The sequence below is a fragment of the Mercenaria mercenaria genome, chromosome 16 (genome assembly GCF_021730395.1).
Source record: "Mercenaria mercenaria strain notata chromosome 16, MADL_Memer_1, whole genome shotgun sequence".
Lineage (NCBI taxonomy): Eukaryota > Metazoa > Mollusca > Bivalvia > Venerida > Veneridae > Mercenaria > Mercenaria mercenaria.
Genome location: NC_069376.1, coordinates 23,460,974 through 23,475,826, shown reverse-complemented (window position 1 = coordinate 23,475,826; position 14,853 = coordinate 23,460,974). Strand labels below are relative to the sequence as shown.

At 37.0% G+C, this 14,853-nt stretch overlaps 1 protein-coding gene across 1 annotated transcript in view; it reads left to right on the top strand.

Annotated features, from left to right (window-relative positions):
* The first annotated feature begins 620 nt into the window (after positions 1-620).
* Positions 621-14,853, top strand: part of LOC123541099 (1-phosphatidylinositol 3-phosphate 5-kinase-like) — a 123,970-nt gene continuing 109,737 nt past the window's right edge. The window contains 8 exon segments of the mRNA XM_053526381.1: positions 621-772; positions 6,674-6,845; positions 7,144-7,359; positions 11,492-11,634; positions 11,924-12,113; positions 12,745-12,916; positions 12,918-12,935; positions 14,570-14,684. Of these exon segments, the coding sequence (XP_053382356.1) occupies positions 6,737-6,845; positions 7,144-7,359; positions 11,492-11,634; positions 11,924-12,113; positions 12,745-12,916; positions 12,918-12,935; positions 14,570-14,684 (963 nt within the window). The 5' untranslated portion in view covers positions 621-772; positions 6,674-6,736.

The window sequence follows — 14,853 nt, the reverse complement described above, 5'->3', positions numbered from 1 at the left end:
CTCCAGCCAAGATCCAGACATGTTCCAAAACTAACACCCGGGCCTTGAATTAAGGCCCCTTTTTTATCATATTATATGAATCTAATTCTTTGGAATCGATCCTGTATCTGGCAACGGGTCTCAAAATTCAAATCTCGCTAGGCCTACGATTGATTAGCTAGACTGGAAACAGTCATAACTACGCAGCGCAGCGTAAACAAATAAAAATGAATAAAACAAAACAATAATAATTAAATAATTTTATCAATGATAAAATGTAATAAATTCGGTTTTAAAAGCTCCTACGAGCTTATGTTATATTGTTATCGTACCACCGACTTTGTAGATAAAATTCATTTGACTTGACTTGCCTTGGACAACAGTAAATAAGTGCTAATTTTAGGGCAGCAGATCACCACATCGCGCTCTGACTGGTAATTCACTGGGAACAATTCAACTCCCTATTTTCTTTTCATTTTTTTTATTAAAACTTTCATGAAATATAGATCTAGTTGTAGGAAAAAGTGAAAAAGTACTACGAAGATACGTAAATACGATCTGAAGTTGTCGTTTTCTAAATGAAACAAAGAAGGATTTGAACTAGTGTCCTTTAACCTAAAACAGGGTAACGACGACAACAATATACCAAAAATATATTCGTAAAAAGACTCGGGATCAACCCAAATACGAGAAAAATTAAAAATACATCCTCAGATTAATAGTAATTTTGTTGAGTAGCGTTTTGTTCGGACGTTAACATGACACGCTAGCTTATCAGTATTACCATTTGCTTGTAAGTTTTTAGAAGAATATGACAATTTTCGATATTTGTTTTGATTACAAGAATAATGTTCGACCAGTAAAATTTCGGATAGGAAGTGGTGAGGGGTCAAATAATTGATATGTTATTACACAATAGGCCCACGAAAAAATATTATAATAAGTTTCATTTAATCATACGTCATTTTTATAAACATTTTTATTAATGGCTGTCACTTGTTGGAGCTATATTCAATATGAAAATACATCTACATCTACATCTACATCTTTCACCCAACCGTCGATTTCCGACTATCACTGGGCGGCGCTGTCAGAGAAACAGTTGTTAAAGAACTGATATGTTACAATGTTAAAAGAATAAAAGCTAAAAAAGACAGTATGCTACAGTTAAAATGGGACAGAGGCAACAGAATTACATACTGACCACCGCCAGCCTGTCTCTAAAGATACTGAGACTGGGGCTAGATTTAACATGAGTTGGTAGGGAGTTCCAGAGTCGGATGGTCCTAGGGAAGTAGGAGTTAGAAAAGTACTGAGTGTGAGACATGGGGATTAAGTAATTTAGGTTTCTAGTTGGAATAAGATGAGATTGGTCGACTGCAACTGTCTGGGTCCTTATTTTATAAAACATTACTAATGAATTGTGTAACCTTCTATATTGGAGTGTATTCCATTCTAAGGTTTTCAGCATTTGTGTAACACTACTGGTGTAACTGTAGTCATACATGACGTACCTAGCAGCTGACCTTTGGACATTTTCGACTTTGCTAGTGAGGGTTTTTTGCCAAGGATGCCAGACGCTTGAACAGTACTCAAGTTGAGGGCGGACATAGGTGTTATAGGCAGCAATTTTGACCTTTTTATTATCAGTTTTGACATTTCGTTGTATGAAGCGAAGAGTGGAAGTTGCTTTGGAAGTGATACTGTCAATGTGTTTGGACCAGTTTAGATCTTTGGAAATGGTTATGCCTAAGTATTTAGCTGCCTCACAAGTTTTTAACTCTATGTTGTGAAGTTTGTAGGGGTAGACTAGAAGAGATTTGGTTAGTCTACATCTACATCATTACACCAAACTGTTAGACTTGACATTTCTTTGACGGTGCGCAAGAAAAGAGAAAGTGTGAGAAAACTGCAAATAGTGAAAGCTAGAAGTTTGAGTCCCAGTCCCAGTCAAGATTGGATGTAGACAAGTTTACTGTCGCTGAGTGGCTGCTTTTTAATTTCTGACTTTTGCAGCCACCGTTTGACCGTCACAATATAAAACAACTGTATACGTCGGATTAGTTGACTAGATTGGGTGAAGATAGACGAAAGTTAAAACTGAAGAATTATACCCAGTCACTTTTCAGATCCATCAGGACACGACCAATTCGGCTTCCATGGTGGTACCAGGGCACAAGGCCCACGCCAACATAGCTCGAGTCCATCATATGAACGCCTAATTTGTAACTGGGAAGGGTGTCCCCTTTGAAGGTCAGGTGGGAGAGCCCGCTCTTAAAAGATGCCAAAGAGGGGGCCTCAGCAACAGCTGCTGGTAGATCATTCCATAGCTGTATAGTACGTGGGAAAAAGCTGAACTTGAGACTGTCTGTAGATGTAGGGTGTGGCAAGAAACCAGTTCCATGCTTGTGTCATGGCATGACCTTTCTCTGCGTCAGATATTTGTCAACATCTGTGTCAACGAGGTGGTTTGCTATGCGGTAGAGCATTATCAGTTGGTGACACTGCTGGTTGTTATTGTACCTGTTGGCGGTAAAGCTGCACGCTGTTGTACCATTTCCACTTGAAGTTTATGTGAAACTGGGTGTGGAATCCATACTGTGCAGCAATACTCTAGGTTTGAACGTAGCGGGGAGATATAAGCGCTGGTCTTTGTTTCTCTAGAGGTGTTCCGTAGGTTGCGTCGCAGAAAGCCTAGCATGTTGTTTGCTTTCTTGGTCACTCGGTCAATATATGGTTTCCATGAAAGTTCAGAGTTAAGGTCCACACGAAGGTACTTAGATGTTTTTTCACTGGATAGTTGGATGCCTTTCAGTATGTAGTTGGTTGGAATGATCTTGGTTCTTGCCCTTGTTACACGAAGAACACTGCACTTTTGCGGGTGAAGGTCCATACCCCATGTAGATTCCCACTAGTGCATCCAGATCTGCTTGAAGAAGTTGGGGATCAAGGTCAGATCGGATCTGGCGGTAGAGAAGGCAGTCGTCCGCTAAGAGTCGTACACTTGATAGTAATCCCTCGGGAAGGTCATTGATGAAGATTAGGAACAGGAGAGGACCTAATACCGAACCCTGAAGGACACAGCTAACGACAGGGACCTCTTCTGAACGCTGACCTTGCTTCAAGACCCTCTTTGTTCTACCATGTAAAAATGACGAGATCCAATCTAAGGTGTTACCTCTGATTCCATAATGTTGCACTTTCCTTAGGAGACGCTGGTGTGGCACGCGATCAAACGCCTTGCTAAAATCCATATGATCAAGTCCATTTGAATCCTATTGTCAAGCAACTCAGCAAACTCATGCATTAGAGTTAGTAGTTGAGTTTAGCAACTCCTCCTTGCTCTGAACCCGTGCTGACAGTCGTGTAGGATGGCATGCTTGTCTAGGTGCTTGAGTGTCTGGCTGACAATGACATGCTGAAGCAGCTTGCAACATAGGCTTGTTAATAAGGACACAGAACGGTTATTTGCAGGATCTTGCCTAGCACCCTTCTTGTATTTATATGGCTGTGACATTGGCTTGTCGCCAGTCCTGTGGTACATTATGCTTACATTATGCTACTGGCGTGTGTTTGTGTATTCGGCACTCGTTATGACACTGTGCAAATTGTCAACAGTCCGGGTAGCACTAATTAGTGAGTGCGGAAATCAAAGAAAATCAGGCGACTTGCATTTCGCTTTTAGGTTAGATCTGAGTGAAGTTTGAAGTTCTAGAGCGCCTATTTCGCTCAAGTCGCCCACTCGCGAGAGCCCTGATTGTCAGTTCAGTATGTTGCCCTTGTCTCTCGCAGAGTTGAACAGTCTTCCATTGTCCTTGAGCGGTGAAATACCAGTGTTGTCTTTCCGTAAAGATTTAATGTAGTTCCAGAATTTCTTTTGTTTTGAAGGTTTAGTTTTATCAGGGCCGTCGACTTCAAACAGCATTACTAACCCAAAAAATGATTTTTAATGAATCATAAATTCATATTTAACAAGTTATGAGGGTAATGCAAATTCTAAGATACTTAAATAAGTCATAAATTATTATTCTTTTAATCTTTAAGTCCCAGGAAAAGCAAAAATTTTGTAAAGGAAGTGTCTAGAGGTATGGATCCGTACCTCTGGACATGACTGTTAGGGGTAAATTAAATACACGATATCTAAAACTTGAATCTAAATCGTTTACAGAATTACCAGTGTTAATTCACCCTATTGTAAACATTTTCTTCTGAAACGTTAAAAACCCAGGAACTCCAAATAAAGATACTGTTCTATGCTGATTATTTATTTTGAAATAAACTGTTGATAAAAGATTAAGGGTACCAAACCCTTCAATTCAGCAGAAAAAAAAAAATGTTAAAATCAAACTATATGACATGACAAGGCATGTGCACCTATTCTTTATTATTTAAGAGTAAATAATCGGCATGGAATAATTTTAACACTTTAATACTTATTAAATGGAACCTTTTTTGACCGCTCAATGTCCATCGTGTGACGTGCGTCGTCCGTCCGTTCCGTCAACATTTTCTAAAAAAATCTTCTTCTTGAAAACCAATAGACAGAATTACATCAAACTTCACAGGAATGATCATTGGGTGGTCCCCTTTCAAAATTATTCAAAGAATTGAATTCCATATAGAACTGTGGTTGCCATGGCAACAGAAAGGAAAAACTTTAAAAAAATTCTTGTCCAGAACCGCAAGGCGTAGAGCCTTGATATTTGGCATGTGACATCATCTAATGGTCCTCTATGAAGATTGTTCAAATTATGCCCCTATGGTGAAAAGAGGCCCTGCCCCAGGGTCCAAAGTTTTACATAGACTTATATAGCAAAAAACTTTAAAATCTACTTGCCTTAAACTGCAAGGCCTAGGGTTTTGATATTTGGTATGTTGCATTGCCTTGTGGTCCTCTACCAAAATTGTTCAAATTATGCCCCTTGGGTGAAAAGAGGCCCTGCCCTGGGGGTCCCAAATTTGACATAGACTTACATAGTGGAAAAAAACTTCTTGTCCGAAAGTTCAAGGCCTAGGCCTTTGATATTTGGTATGTAGCATTGCCTAGTGAATCTCTAACAAGATTGTTCAAATTATGCCCCAGGTGTGAAGAGAGGCCCGGCCCACGGGGTCACTTGTTATATGAGTTATATAGGAAAATATACTTAAAAAATTATCAGATCATATTTCCTAGACTGTTTAATTATAATTACCTGATGACCCAAAGTGATTAGGGGTCACTTGACCATGATCTTGACCTACTGACCTACTTTCTTGTTTTTTAATATACAGCCTTGAAATTTCGATGACATGTACAGTTTTGCACACCGATCTTAAAACTGACTTTCAGTGACCATGAATATGACATACTGACCTACTTTCTAATATTTTTGCATCAGTTTGGCATTTTAAACATGTGGCTCATATTACTCAGGTGAGCGATTCAGGGTCATCATGACCCTCTTGTTTAAAATTAAGACATGTAGATGCAAAGGGAAGTAATAACATTCCTATAAACTTGCATTTTAATAACTTCTGGCTAAATGTATATTTGTCAATGTAAATATTTGACAAAAAGAATAAAATAGCTCTTGTAATGAATAATTCATATGACTTCTTAGGCTAAGAATGTTTATTAAATTTATACATATGCTAAAATAACTGGTTTTAAAAATACCTCCAGTGGATGTCTTACATGTATTAAGCAGTCAGTGAACACAAATAAGTCTATAAATAATCCTTTGCAGGCCTTGACACTAACTTTTTTCAGGGGTGTCCCAGAGGGCTCCCTACCTGTTGAATTTGGTGTCCCTTACCACTACAAGGGATCACTCCAGTTTGAAAGGATGAAAATATACTCAAACAAAACTGCTAAATCTTTAATCATATTTCTTTCTTTCCTTGTTTCAAAATGGATTCAGCAACAGTCTATATGCTTTATTTTGTAACAATTGATACAGGTTGTTGGCTTGTTGCTGAATTTAAATTGAAACAAGAAAAGAAATAAATACGATTTAAGATTTAGTAGCTTTTGTGAGAATCTGTTAAAGCAACAACTCAATTTCATTTTTTTTGGTAGAATATTCTGTTAGAATAAAGAAATTTTTGAATGTAACTTGGTATTTAATGTAGCTATTACTTTGTCATTGAATAATGGGTGTCCCTTGCTAGACTTTTGGGTCCTTGGGCTCCCGGGACACTGTTAGTGTCAAAACCTAAACTTTCGACCAAACCCATTACTTTATCAAATCTGATTAATCACCTTTAATCACTTACCGGTACCACAGAGTAAGAATATATTCTTAATATCATCCTCAAATCTCATCACCGTTCTCATTTGAGAATGTCTGTAATACATAGTTTCCCGTCTAAACATGTCCAAAACATCTGGTTGTAATTAACTTATCAGACTCATACTGTGAACTCACAGATAATGTTAAAAATTAATTGATCAACAATTACCCGCAAAAATCAAAGCTCTTCATAAACAGTAAACCTAAAGATTACAAATTTCTAGATTCATCTGGTGAATAAACTGCGATCATTTGTCTTCCCGTGAATATCCAGTGAACTAGTGAAAAATCAATTGCGACATGTTCATGGCTAGTGGCAAATATCTTGGCTTACTTCCTGCGAATAGGTGTGTTCTTTTTTTAACATTTGCTTAAGTTGGAGACGGTTGCATCGTTTTATTTTCAGTCATTGTTTCTTTCAGAAATTTCCTTCAACTACAGATTTATACAAGTCCATTGGCAATAAGGTGTTTGCCACAAGCTCAATGTCACTATGGGAGGATATACCTTCCACTTTGACCTCATTTGGTCCACCAAGCTCTGAAGTTCAATCCTCTGGCAATTTCCTCTCTAGATTCTTCAGAAGGAGCAAAGGTATAATTTTATATTAATTTTATCATGTTGGGATGCCTCAGTCTGAATATTAAAACTTTTATGATTGTAAAAGATATACTGTTATTCTGTGATTATTAAACTAATTTTATCACAGAACTTTTTTTTATATTATAGTTTTGAATATGTGAACTCTTCAGGCCAAGCATACTGTTTGGAACCGCATAATTTGTGAATATCGTGAAATAGTCAGTCATTTTTGGTTTGTTAGTTATTTATCTCTGTTACACACTTGTTAGACTGCAGGAGATTGTTTGAAATGAAATTTTCTATTATTTAGATGAATCTGACCAATCATCGGAAGGAAGTAAACCTTCAAGTAGAGAGGCGTCAGTGGATAGATTCTCCAGCAGAGAAGTATCGGCAGGAAGATTCTCTTCGAGGGAGCCATCTGTTGACAGTCAACACTCGAGGGAGCAGTCAGTAGATAGGAGTACAAAAATAGAACACACAAAGATACAGGTGTCTGACTTTTCTCCCACAAAAACAAAATCAGGTAATAGTTTGATTTCATGAAAATTGTGTTATATATTTAAAATGGTAGCTGATTATTATTTGAATTCTTCATGTATAATCTACAGTTGGTATTTAAGTTTGTTTTGAGCTTGACTATTCAAAGAATAGTAGAGCTATTGGACTCGCTGGTGCGTCCGCATCCGCATCAGCGTCTGCGTCCCGATTTGGTTCAGTTTTTGTATGTAAGCAGGTATCTCAGTAACCACTTGTGGGAATGGATTGAAACTTCACACACTTATTCACTGTGATAAACTGACTTACATTGCACAGTTTCCATAACTCTATTTTGCTTTTTTACAAAACTATGCCCCTTTTTAGCTCGACTATTCATAGAATAGTAGAGCTATTGTACTCGCCCATGCGTCGGCGTCGGCGTCTGCGTCCGCGTCCGCGTCCCGATTTGGTTAAGTTTTGTATGTAAGCTGGTATCTCAGCAACCACGTGTGGGAATGGATTGAAACTTCACACACTTATTCACTGTGATAAACTGACTTACATTGCACAGGTCCCATAACTCTATTTTGCTTTTTTACAAAATTATGCCTCTTTTTTGACTTAGAAATTTTTGGTTAAGGTTTTGTATGTAAGCTGGTATCTCAGTAACCACTTGTGGGAATGGATTGAAACTTCACACACTATTCACTGTGATAAACTGACTTACATTGCACAGGTCCATAACTCTATTTTGCTTTTTTTTACAAAATTATGCCCCTTTTTCGACTTAGAATTTTTTGGTTAAGGTTTTGTATGTAAGCTGTATCTCAGTACTCACTAATTGGAATGGATTAAAACTTCACACACTTGTTCACTGTCATGATCTGAACATGCACAAAGCAGGTTCCATAACTCTATTTTGCTTTTTTTACAAAATATGCCCCTTTTTTCGACTTAGAATTTTTTTGGTTTAAGGTTTTGTATGTAAGCTGGTATCTCAGTATCCACTAATGGGAAAGATGAAACTTCACACACTTGTTTCACTGTCATGAATTGACATGCAGTGCAAAGGTCAATAACTCAACTTTGCATTTTACAAAATTATGCACCTTTTTAAACTTAGGAGTTTTGGTTAAATTCTTATATGTAAGCTGGGTATCTCAGTACCCTCATAATGGATGGATTGAAACTTCACACACTTGTCCACTGTCATGACTGATAAGCACTATGCAGGTTCCATAACCCTATTTTGATTTTTTTAAATTATGCCCCTTTTTCGAACTTTGGTATTCATTCAATCGACAAGGCTGTTGAATAGTCGAGCGTTGCTGTCCTCCGACAGCTCTTGTTTGACTTAGAAATTTTTGGTTAAGGTTTTGTATGTAAGCTGGTATCTCAGTAACCACTAATGGGAATGGATTGAAACTTCACACACTTGTTCACTGTCATCATCTGGTATGCACTAAGCAGGTCCCATAACTCTACTTTGCATTTTTAGCTCACCTGAGCACGAAGCGCTCAAAGGTGAGCTTTTGTGATCGCCCTGTGTGCGTCGCCAGTCGTCCGTCCGTCGTCATAAATTTGACTGTTAACACTCTAGAGGTCACAATTTTGGCCCAATCTTTATGAAACTTGGTCAGAATGTTACCCTTAATAAAATCTTGGATGTGTTTGATATTGGGTCATCTGGGTCAAAAACTAGGTCACCAGGTCAAATCAAAGGAAAAGCTTGTTAACACTCGAGAGGTCACAATTTTGGCCCAATCTTAATGAAACTTGGTCAGAATGTTAGTCTCAATAAAATCTTGAATGAGTTCAATATTGGGTCATCTTGGGTCAAAAACTAGGTCACCAGGTCAAATCAGAGGAAAAGCTTTTTAACACTGTAGAGGCCACATTTATGACTGTATCTTCATGAATCTTGCTCAGAATGTTAATCTTGATGGTCTCAAGTAGCCTGGCTCCCTGGCTGCATGGTTATTTTTTTATATAAATACTGCAAGCAAAATAGAAAATCCTAAGCCTCTAAAACAGCACAGTTTTATCTGATGGCTGAACCATACAGTCCCTATGTTCGGAGCCAGGGGCAATAAAATAGTCAATGTAGAAACAACCTGCTGGAGTTACTTCCCTCTTAATGGATAAACTTATATACAAACATAGGGACGGGAGCCAGTTTAGGTCTTAAGGTTCAGTTTGAATCTTGGTCATGTAGGATCAAAAACTAGGTCACCAGGTCAAATCAAGGGAAAGGCTAGTTATCACTGTAGAGGCCACATTTATGACCATATCTTAATGAAACTTAGTCAGAATGTTGATCTTGATGAACTTTAGGTCAAATTCAAATCTGGGTCAGGTGGGGTCAAAAACTATGTTACTAGGTTAAATCAGAGGAAAAGCTTGTTAACACTTAAGAGGTCACATTTATGACTGTATCTTCATGAAACTTAGTCAGAGTGTTGATCTTGATGATCTTTAGGTCAAGTTCGAATCTTGGTCATATGGGATCAAAAAGTAGGTCACCGGGTCAAATCATAGGAAAAGCTAGTTAACACTTTAGAGACCACATTTATGACCATATCTTAATGAAACTTGGTCAGAATTTTAATTTGATGATCTTAGTCATAGGCAGGTGAGTGATACAGGGCCTCATGGCCCTCTGTTCAAAATTATGCCCTTTTTAGCTCATCTGATTTTTTGAAAAAAAATGATGAGTTATTGTCATCACTTGAGCGGTTGTCGGCGTCGGCGTCGGCGGCGTCGGCGTTGCCTGGTTAAGTTTTATGTTTAGGTCACTTTTCTCCTAAACTATCAAAGCTATTGCTTGAAACTTGGAATACTTGTTCACCATCATAAGCTGACCCTGTATAGCAAGAAACTCTAACTCCATCTTGCTTTTTGCAAGATTTATGGCCCTTTTGTACTTAGAAAATATCAGATTTCTTGGTTAAGTTTTATGTTTAGGTCAACTTTTCTCCTAAACTATCAAGCATTGCTTTGAAACTTGGAATACTTGTTCACCATCATAAGCAGACCCTGTACATCAAGAAACATAACTCCATCTTGCTTTTTGCAAGATTTATTGCACCTTTTGGACTTAGAAAATCAGTTTTCTTGGTTAAGTTTTATGTTTAGGTCAGCTTTTATCCTAAACTATCAAAGCTATTGCTTTAAAACTTGCAACACTTGTTCACCATCATAAGTTGACCCTGTATAGCAAGAAACATAACTCCGTCCTGCTTTTTGCAAGATTTATGGCCCCTTTTGGACTTAGAAAATATCAGATTTCTTGGTTAAGTTTTATGTTTAGGTCAACTTTTCTCTTAAACTATCAAAGCTATTGCTTTGAAACTTGCAACACTTGTTCACCATCATAAGCTGACCCTGTACAGCAAGCAACATAACTCCATCCTGCTTTTTGCAATAATTATTGCCCCTTTTGGACTAGAAAATCATTTTCTTGGTTGAGTATTATGTTAAGTCAACTTTTCTCATAAACATCAAAGCTATTGCTTTAAACTTGCAACAGTTTTTCACCATCATAAGTGGACACTGTACATCAAGAAACATAACTCTATCCTGCTTTTGCAAGAATGATGGCCCTTTTTAGACTAGAAAATCATGGGTAGGACAATATTTCTATTACACAAAAAAAATCAGATGAGCGTCAGCACCCGCAAGGCGGTGCTCTTGTTTTTACTTAGACGTTCCTGGTTAAGTTTTTGTATGTAAGCTGGTATCTCAGTATCCACTAATAGGAATGGATTGAAACTTCACACACTTGTCCACTGTCATGAGCTGATATAAAACACTATGCGGGTTCCATAACCCGGTTTCCCATTTTTACAAAATTATGCCCCTTTTCCGACTTTTGTATTCATTCAATTGTCAAGGCTGTTGAATAGTTGAGCGTTGCTGTCTTCCCAACAGCTCTTGTTGTTATTGGCAGCAATGAGTTATTTGTGTGTTTCTTATATCCAAGTATAAAATCTTTCTTGAATATGTTAATTAAGATTGATACAACAAACCTCTGTCATGTGGAAGAAAAAAAATCATGCTGAAACATAAACATAGATCCTAGAGAGAGGTTACTTTACTTAATAAGGTTTCTGACTAGGAAGTAAATATATGTATTTTTGAGTGTCATTAAAACAGTATATGGTATGTTCTTTCACCAGAGAGCTCACTGCTCCGGCAAGATGAAAGCCCTGATATAGAAGTCACTGAGTCACAGGGTGTAGACACTAAGACATACCCAACAAAGAGAACATTAGGCAGTGTGTTAACCAGGCTGTCAGCTATTCTGGAAAGCAGAGCTCCTGTAAGTAATTAACAATACTTTTGTTCAAGAAATGAGCTGAAAATCTATTAATAGATAAGTGAATAAGACATATTTTACATAGTTCATTTAATTTACTGGTTTAACATTTACTTCACTGGAAAGAAAGAAAACTATGGAAAGTATAAAGAAGAATATTTTATTTATTCAAAAATATAGACCATCAGCAGAGGCCAAGAAAAGTTTTAGCAGTAGTATCTTGACTTGCTTGAAGTAAAGTTACTAAAGACTTTAATTAGGGCCTAGCTCATCTTATTAGTCATAATTTCAGACTCCACAAGTGTATAGAGACAGTGATTTTAAACAATACTGGATGCCAGACAGCAGTTGTAGAGAATGTTACGAATGCCATGACAAATTTACAACATTCAGGCGACGACACCATTGTAGAATCTGTGGACAAATTTTCTGTCATGCCTGCTGTAGTCAGGAACTACCTGGGAAAATTATTGGCTACAAAGGTATGTATTGGACTGCATTGGCAAGGCTAAGTAAAAACAAGTACTGGCTAGTCTTGAATAAAGTTTCATGTCATCCAGAATTTTATAGTTGTAGAATGATAATCTGGCAATAAATAGTACTAGGATATTAAGGTAATTGTAGAGTTATTTAATTACAGTACACCTCTCCAGAGTGGCCGTCTCCTAAGCAAAAACTTCTCGGTTACAACATCATCAAAATTTCCCTAAGCTGAAATATACTATCAAATTTACCTCTCCAGAACAACAACCTCTACATAACAGTCAATATTTGTACAACCCAAAGGGTGTTGCTCTACAGAGGTTGCATTGTAGATGCATAGAGATAACAGTTTCTTAACTAGATCTTGCCCCTCATTAATGTGGGTCCACACCTCACTCAGCGTGTTGAATTCTTCATGTAAGGAAGCCATCCAGCTGGCTTATGGAAGGTTGTTGGTTCTGCCCAGGTGCCTGCCCATGGTGAAATAATGTACGGAAGGGCACCTAGGGTCTTAGTCCAACATCAAAATCTAGGAAGTTATCATATGACCTATAATTGTGTCGGTGTGGTGTTAAATCCAAAAACAAAACAAAACGTTTGTAGAAACAATAAAAGTCCTTACAATTTCAGGGAGTATACGGGTATGCACGTACTGTTTTAAAATAGTGCATCGGTATGCCAAGAAAACTGACACTTCTGCTGATCCCAGGGTAATCAAAGAAGTCCTAAATAAATATCTACAAGCAGATGTCACCATGTCGCCTGACATAGGAGTCAAAGGTCAGAAAAAGGTCAACACTTGATCTTCAGTCATCTTTGAGGTAAGTTTAAACATTAAGAGTTATGTGCCAGTATTGTAGATACTTTCCAACTAAACTGAAACATTAGCTGTGGAAACTAGATTATTTATTTCACAAAGGTATAATTATGTAAAGCCCTTTTGTATGATTTTCACTATTAGTTAAGAATGTATTTTGTTAAATTTCTTCAAAGTGTTCTTGAGCATTACAACAAATAGAACTTTATAGTAGTTATTCAGTGATGAATTGCAAAAGTCAAGTCACTCGAGACTGATCAGCTAATTTGTAGCTCATGTCTGTCCGTCCACACTTTTCTTCAAACAACATCTGAAACCATTGGGTGGAAATTGATGAAACTTAGCCTGGATGTTCATTGGGTGGTCCTCTTTCAAAGTTGTTCAAAGGGTTCTGCTCGGTCAGGGCAAAGAATAGAAAAATCTTCTGACAACATGATCTCCTCTTTAACTGCTGGTTCAATTTCAAAATAATTTCATGCTTATGGTTTTTATATAATCATCCATCAAGATTGTTCAAATTATCACGATTCATCAAAAAACATCGCTGCCAGGGGGCGTGGTCACTTTTCCCTATATGTATATAGCGGAAACTTTAAAAATATTCTTGTGTGAAACTGCTGGCCCGATTTTGAAATAGTTTTACACAAGTGGTCCTTATGTAACTCTGTACTAAGATTGTTCAAAATATTACAATTCGTTGAAAAACATGGCTGCCAGGGGGCGTGGTCACTTTTCCCTAAATGTATATAGTAGAAACTTAGAAATTCTTCTTGTCTGAAACCGCTAGTCTGGTTTTGAAATAATTTCACACAAATAGTCCTTGTGTGACCTTCTACAAATAGTGTTCAAGTTTTCTGATTTGTCAAAAAACATGGCCACCAAGGGCATGGTCACTTTTCATCAACAATTTCTTTAAATGACATCTCCACCAAAACCACTGAATGGATTTTGATGAAACTTTACACAAATGATCTCTCTGGGTAGCCATGTTTTAAAGTTGTTCAATAGTTCTGGTTCATTGAACATACAGGTCTTTTTGGTTAAAAATAGGTTTTCAGCTATCAGACTTTAAAAATATTCTTCTCTAGAGCTTTGATATTTGGCATGTGATATAAGGGTTGAATTTCTACCATACATGTCCAAATTATTGCCCTAATGTCAAAAATGGACAACACCCCTATGTGTGACATGTTCTTACTATAGACTTATATATAAGAAACTTTGAAAATCTTCTTCTCTGAATCCATAATAGCTAGAGCTTTGATATTCGGCATGTGATATCAGAGTTAAACTGTCTACCATAGTTTTTCAAATTATTGCCCTAAGTTAAAAAATGTGTGTGTGACATGTATATAACATAGGCTAACATAGAAGTAACCTAACACTCTACTTGTACCATTACATTATACAGACACACTTGAAGCCTTATACACAGGTGACCATGAGCGCTTTAGGGTCAATGACCCTCTTGTTTAGTCATGTCCCTTTTTAGACTATTAAAATATTAAAGAAGTGCTGAAATAAGTTGATGTAAGTTGAAGTATACAGTTTTATATTTATTTTCTTTTGTTTAGTGACATACTATTTTTGACATAGGAAATTTAGGAAGTAATGTTCATTTCACTTGCTATATTTTAGATCACCAAGTGACCCAGATATTAGTACAGACAGCATAGCACCCTTTGACCTTACTCCACAGACAGAGTTTGTGGTGGCAGACAATTTCACAAGCGAAAGAAAAATGCTCATACAGGTCATATAAACAGTTTTATGAATTAAGAAATATTTGCTGGAAATTAAAATAAATTTTGACATTTTTATTTTGTAACAAACATTGCTTGTAAATAAAGTTTATCTTGAATATAAAAAAATAAACAAATGTAGGTACATATTTGTATAAATGTTGGTTTGAATATATAAAA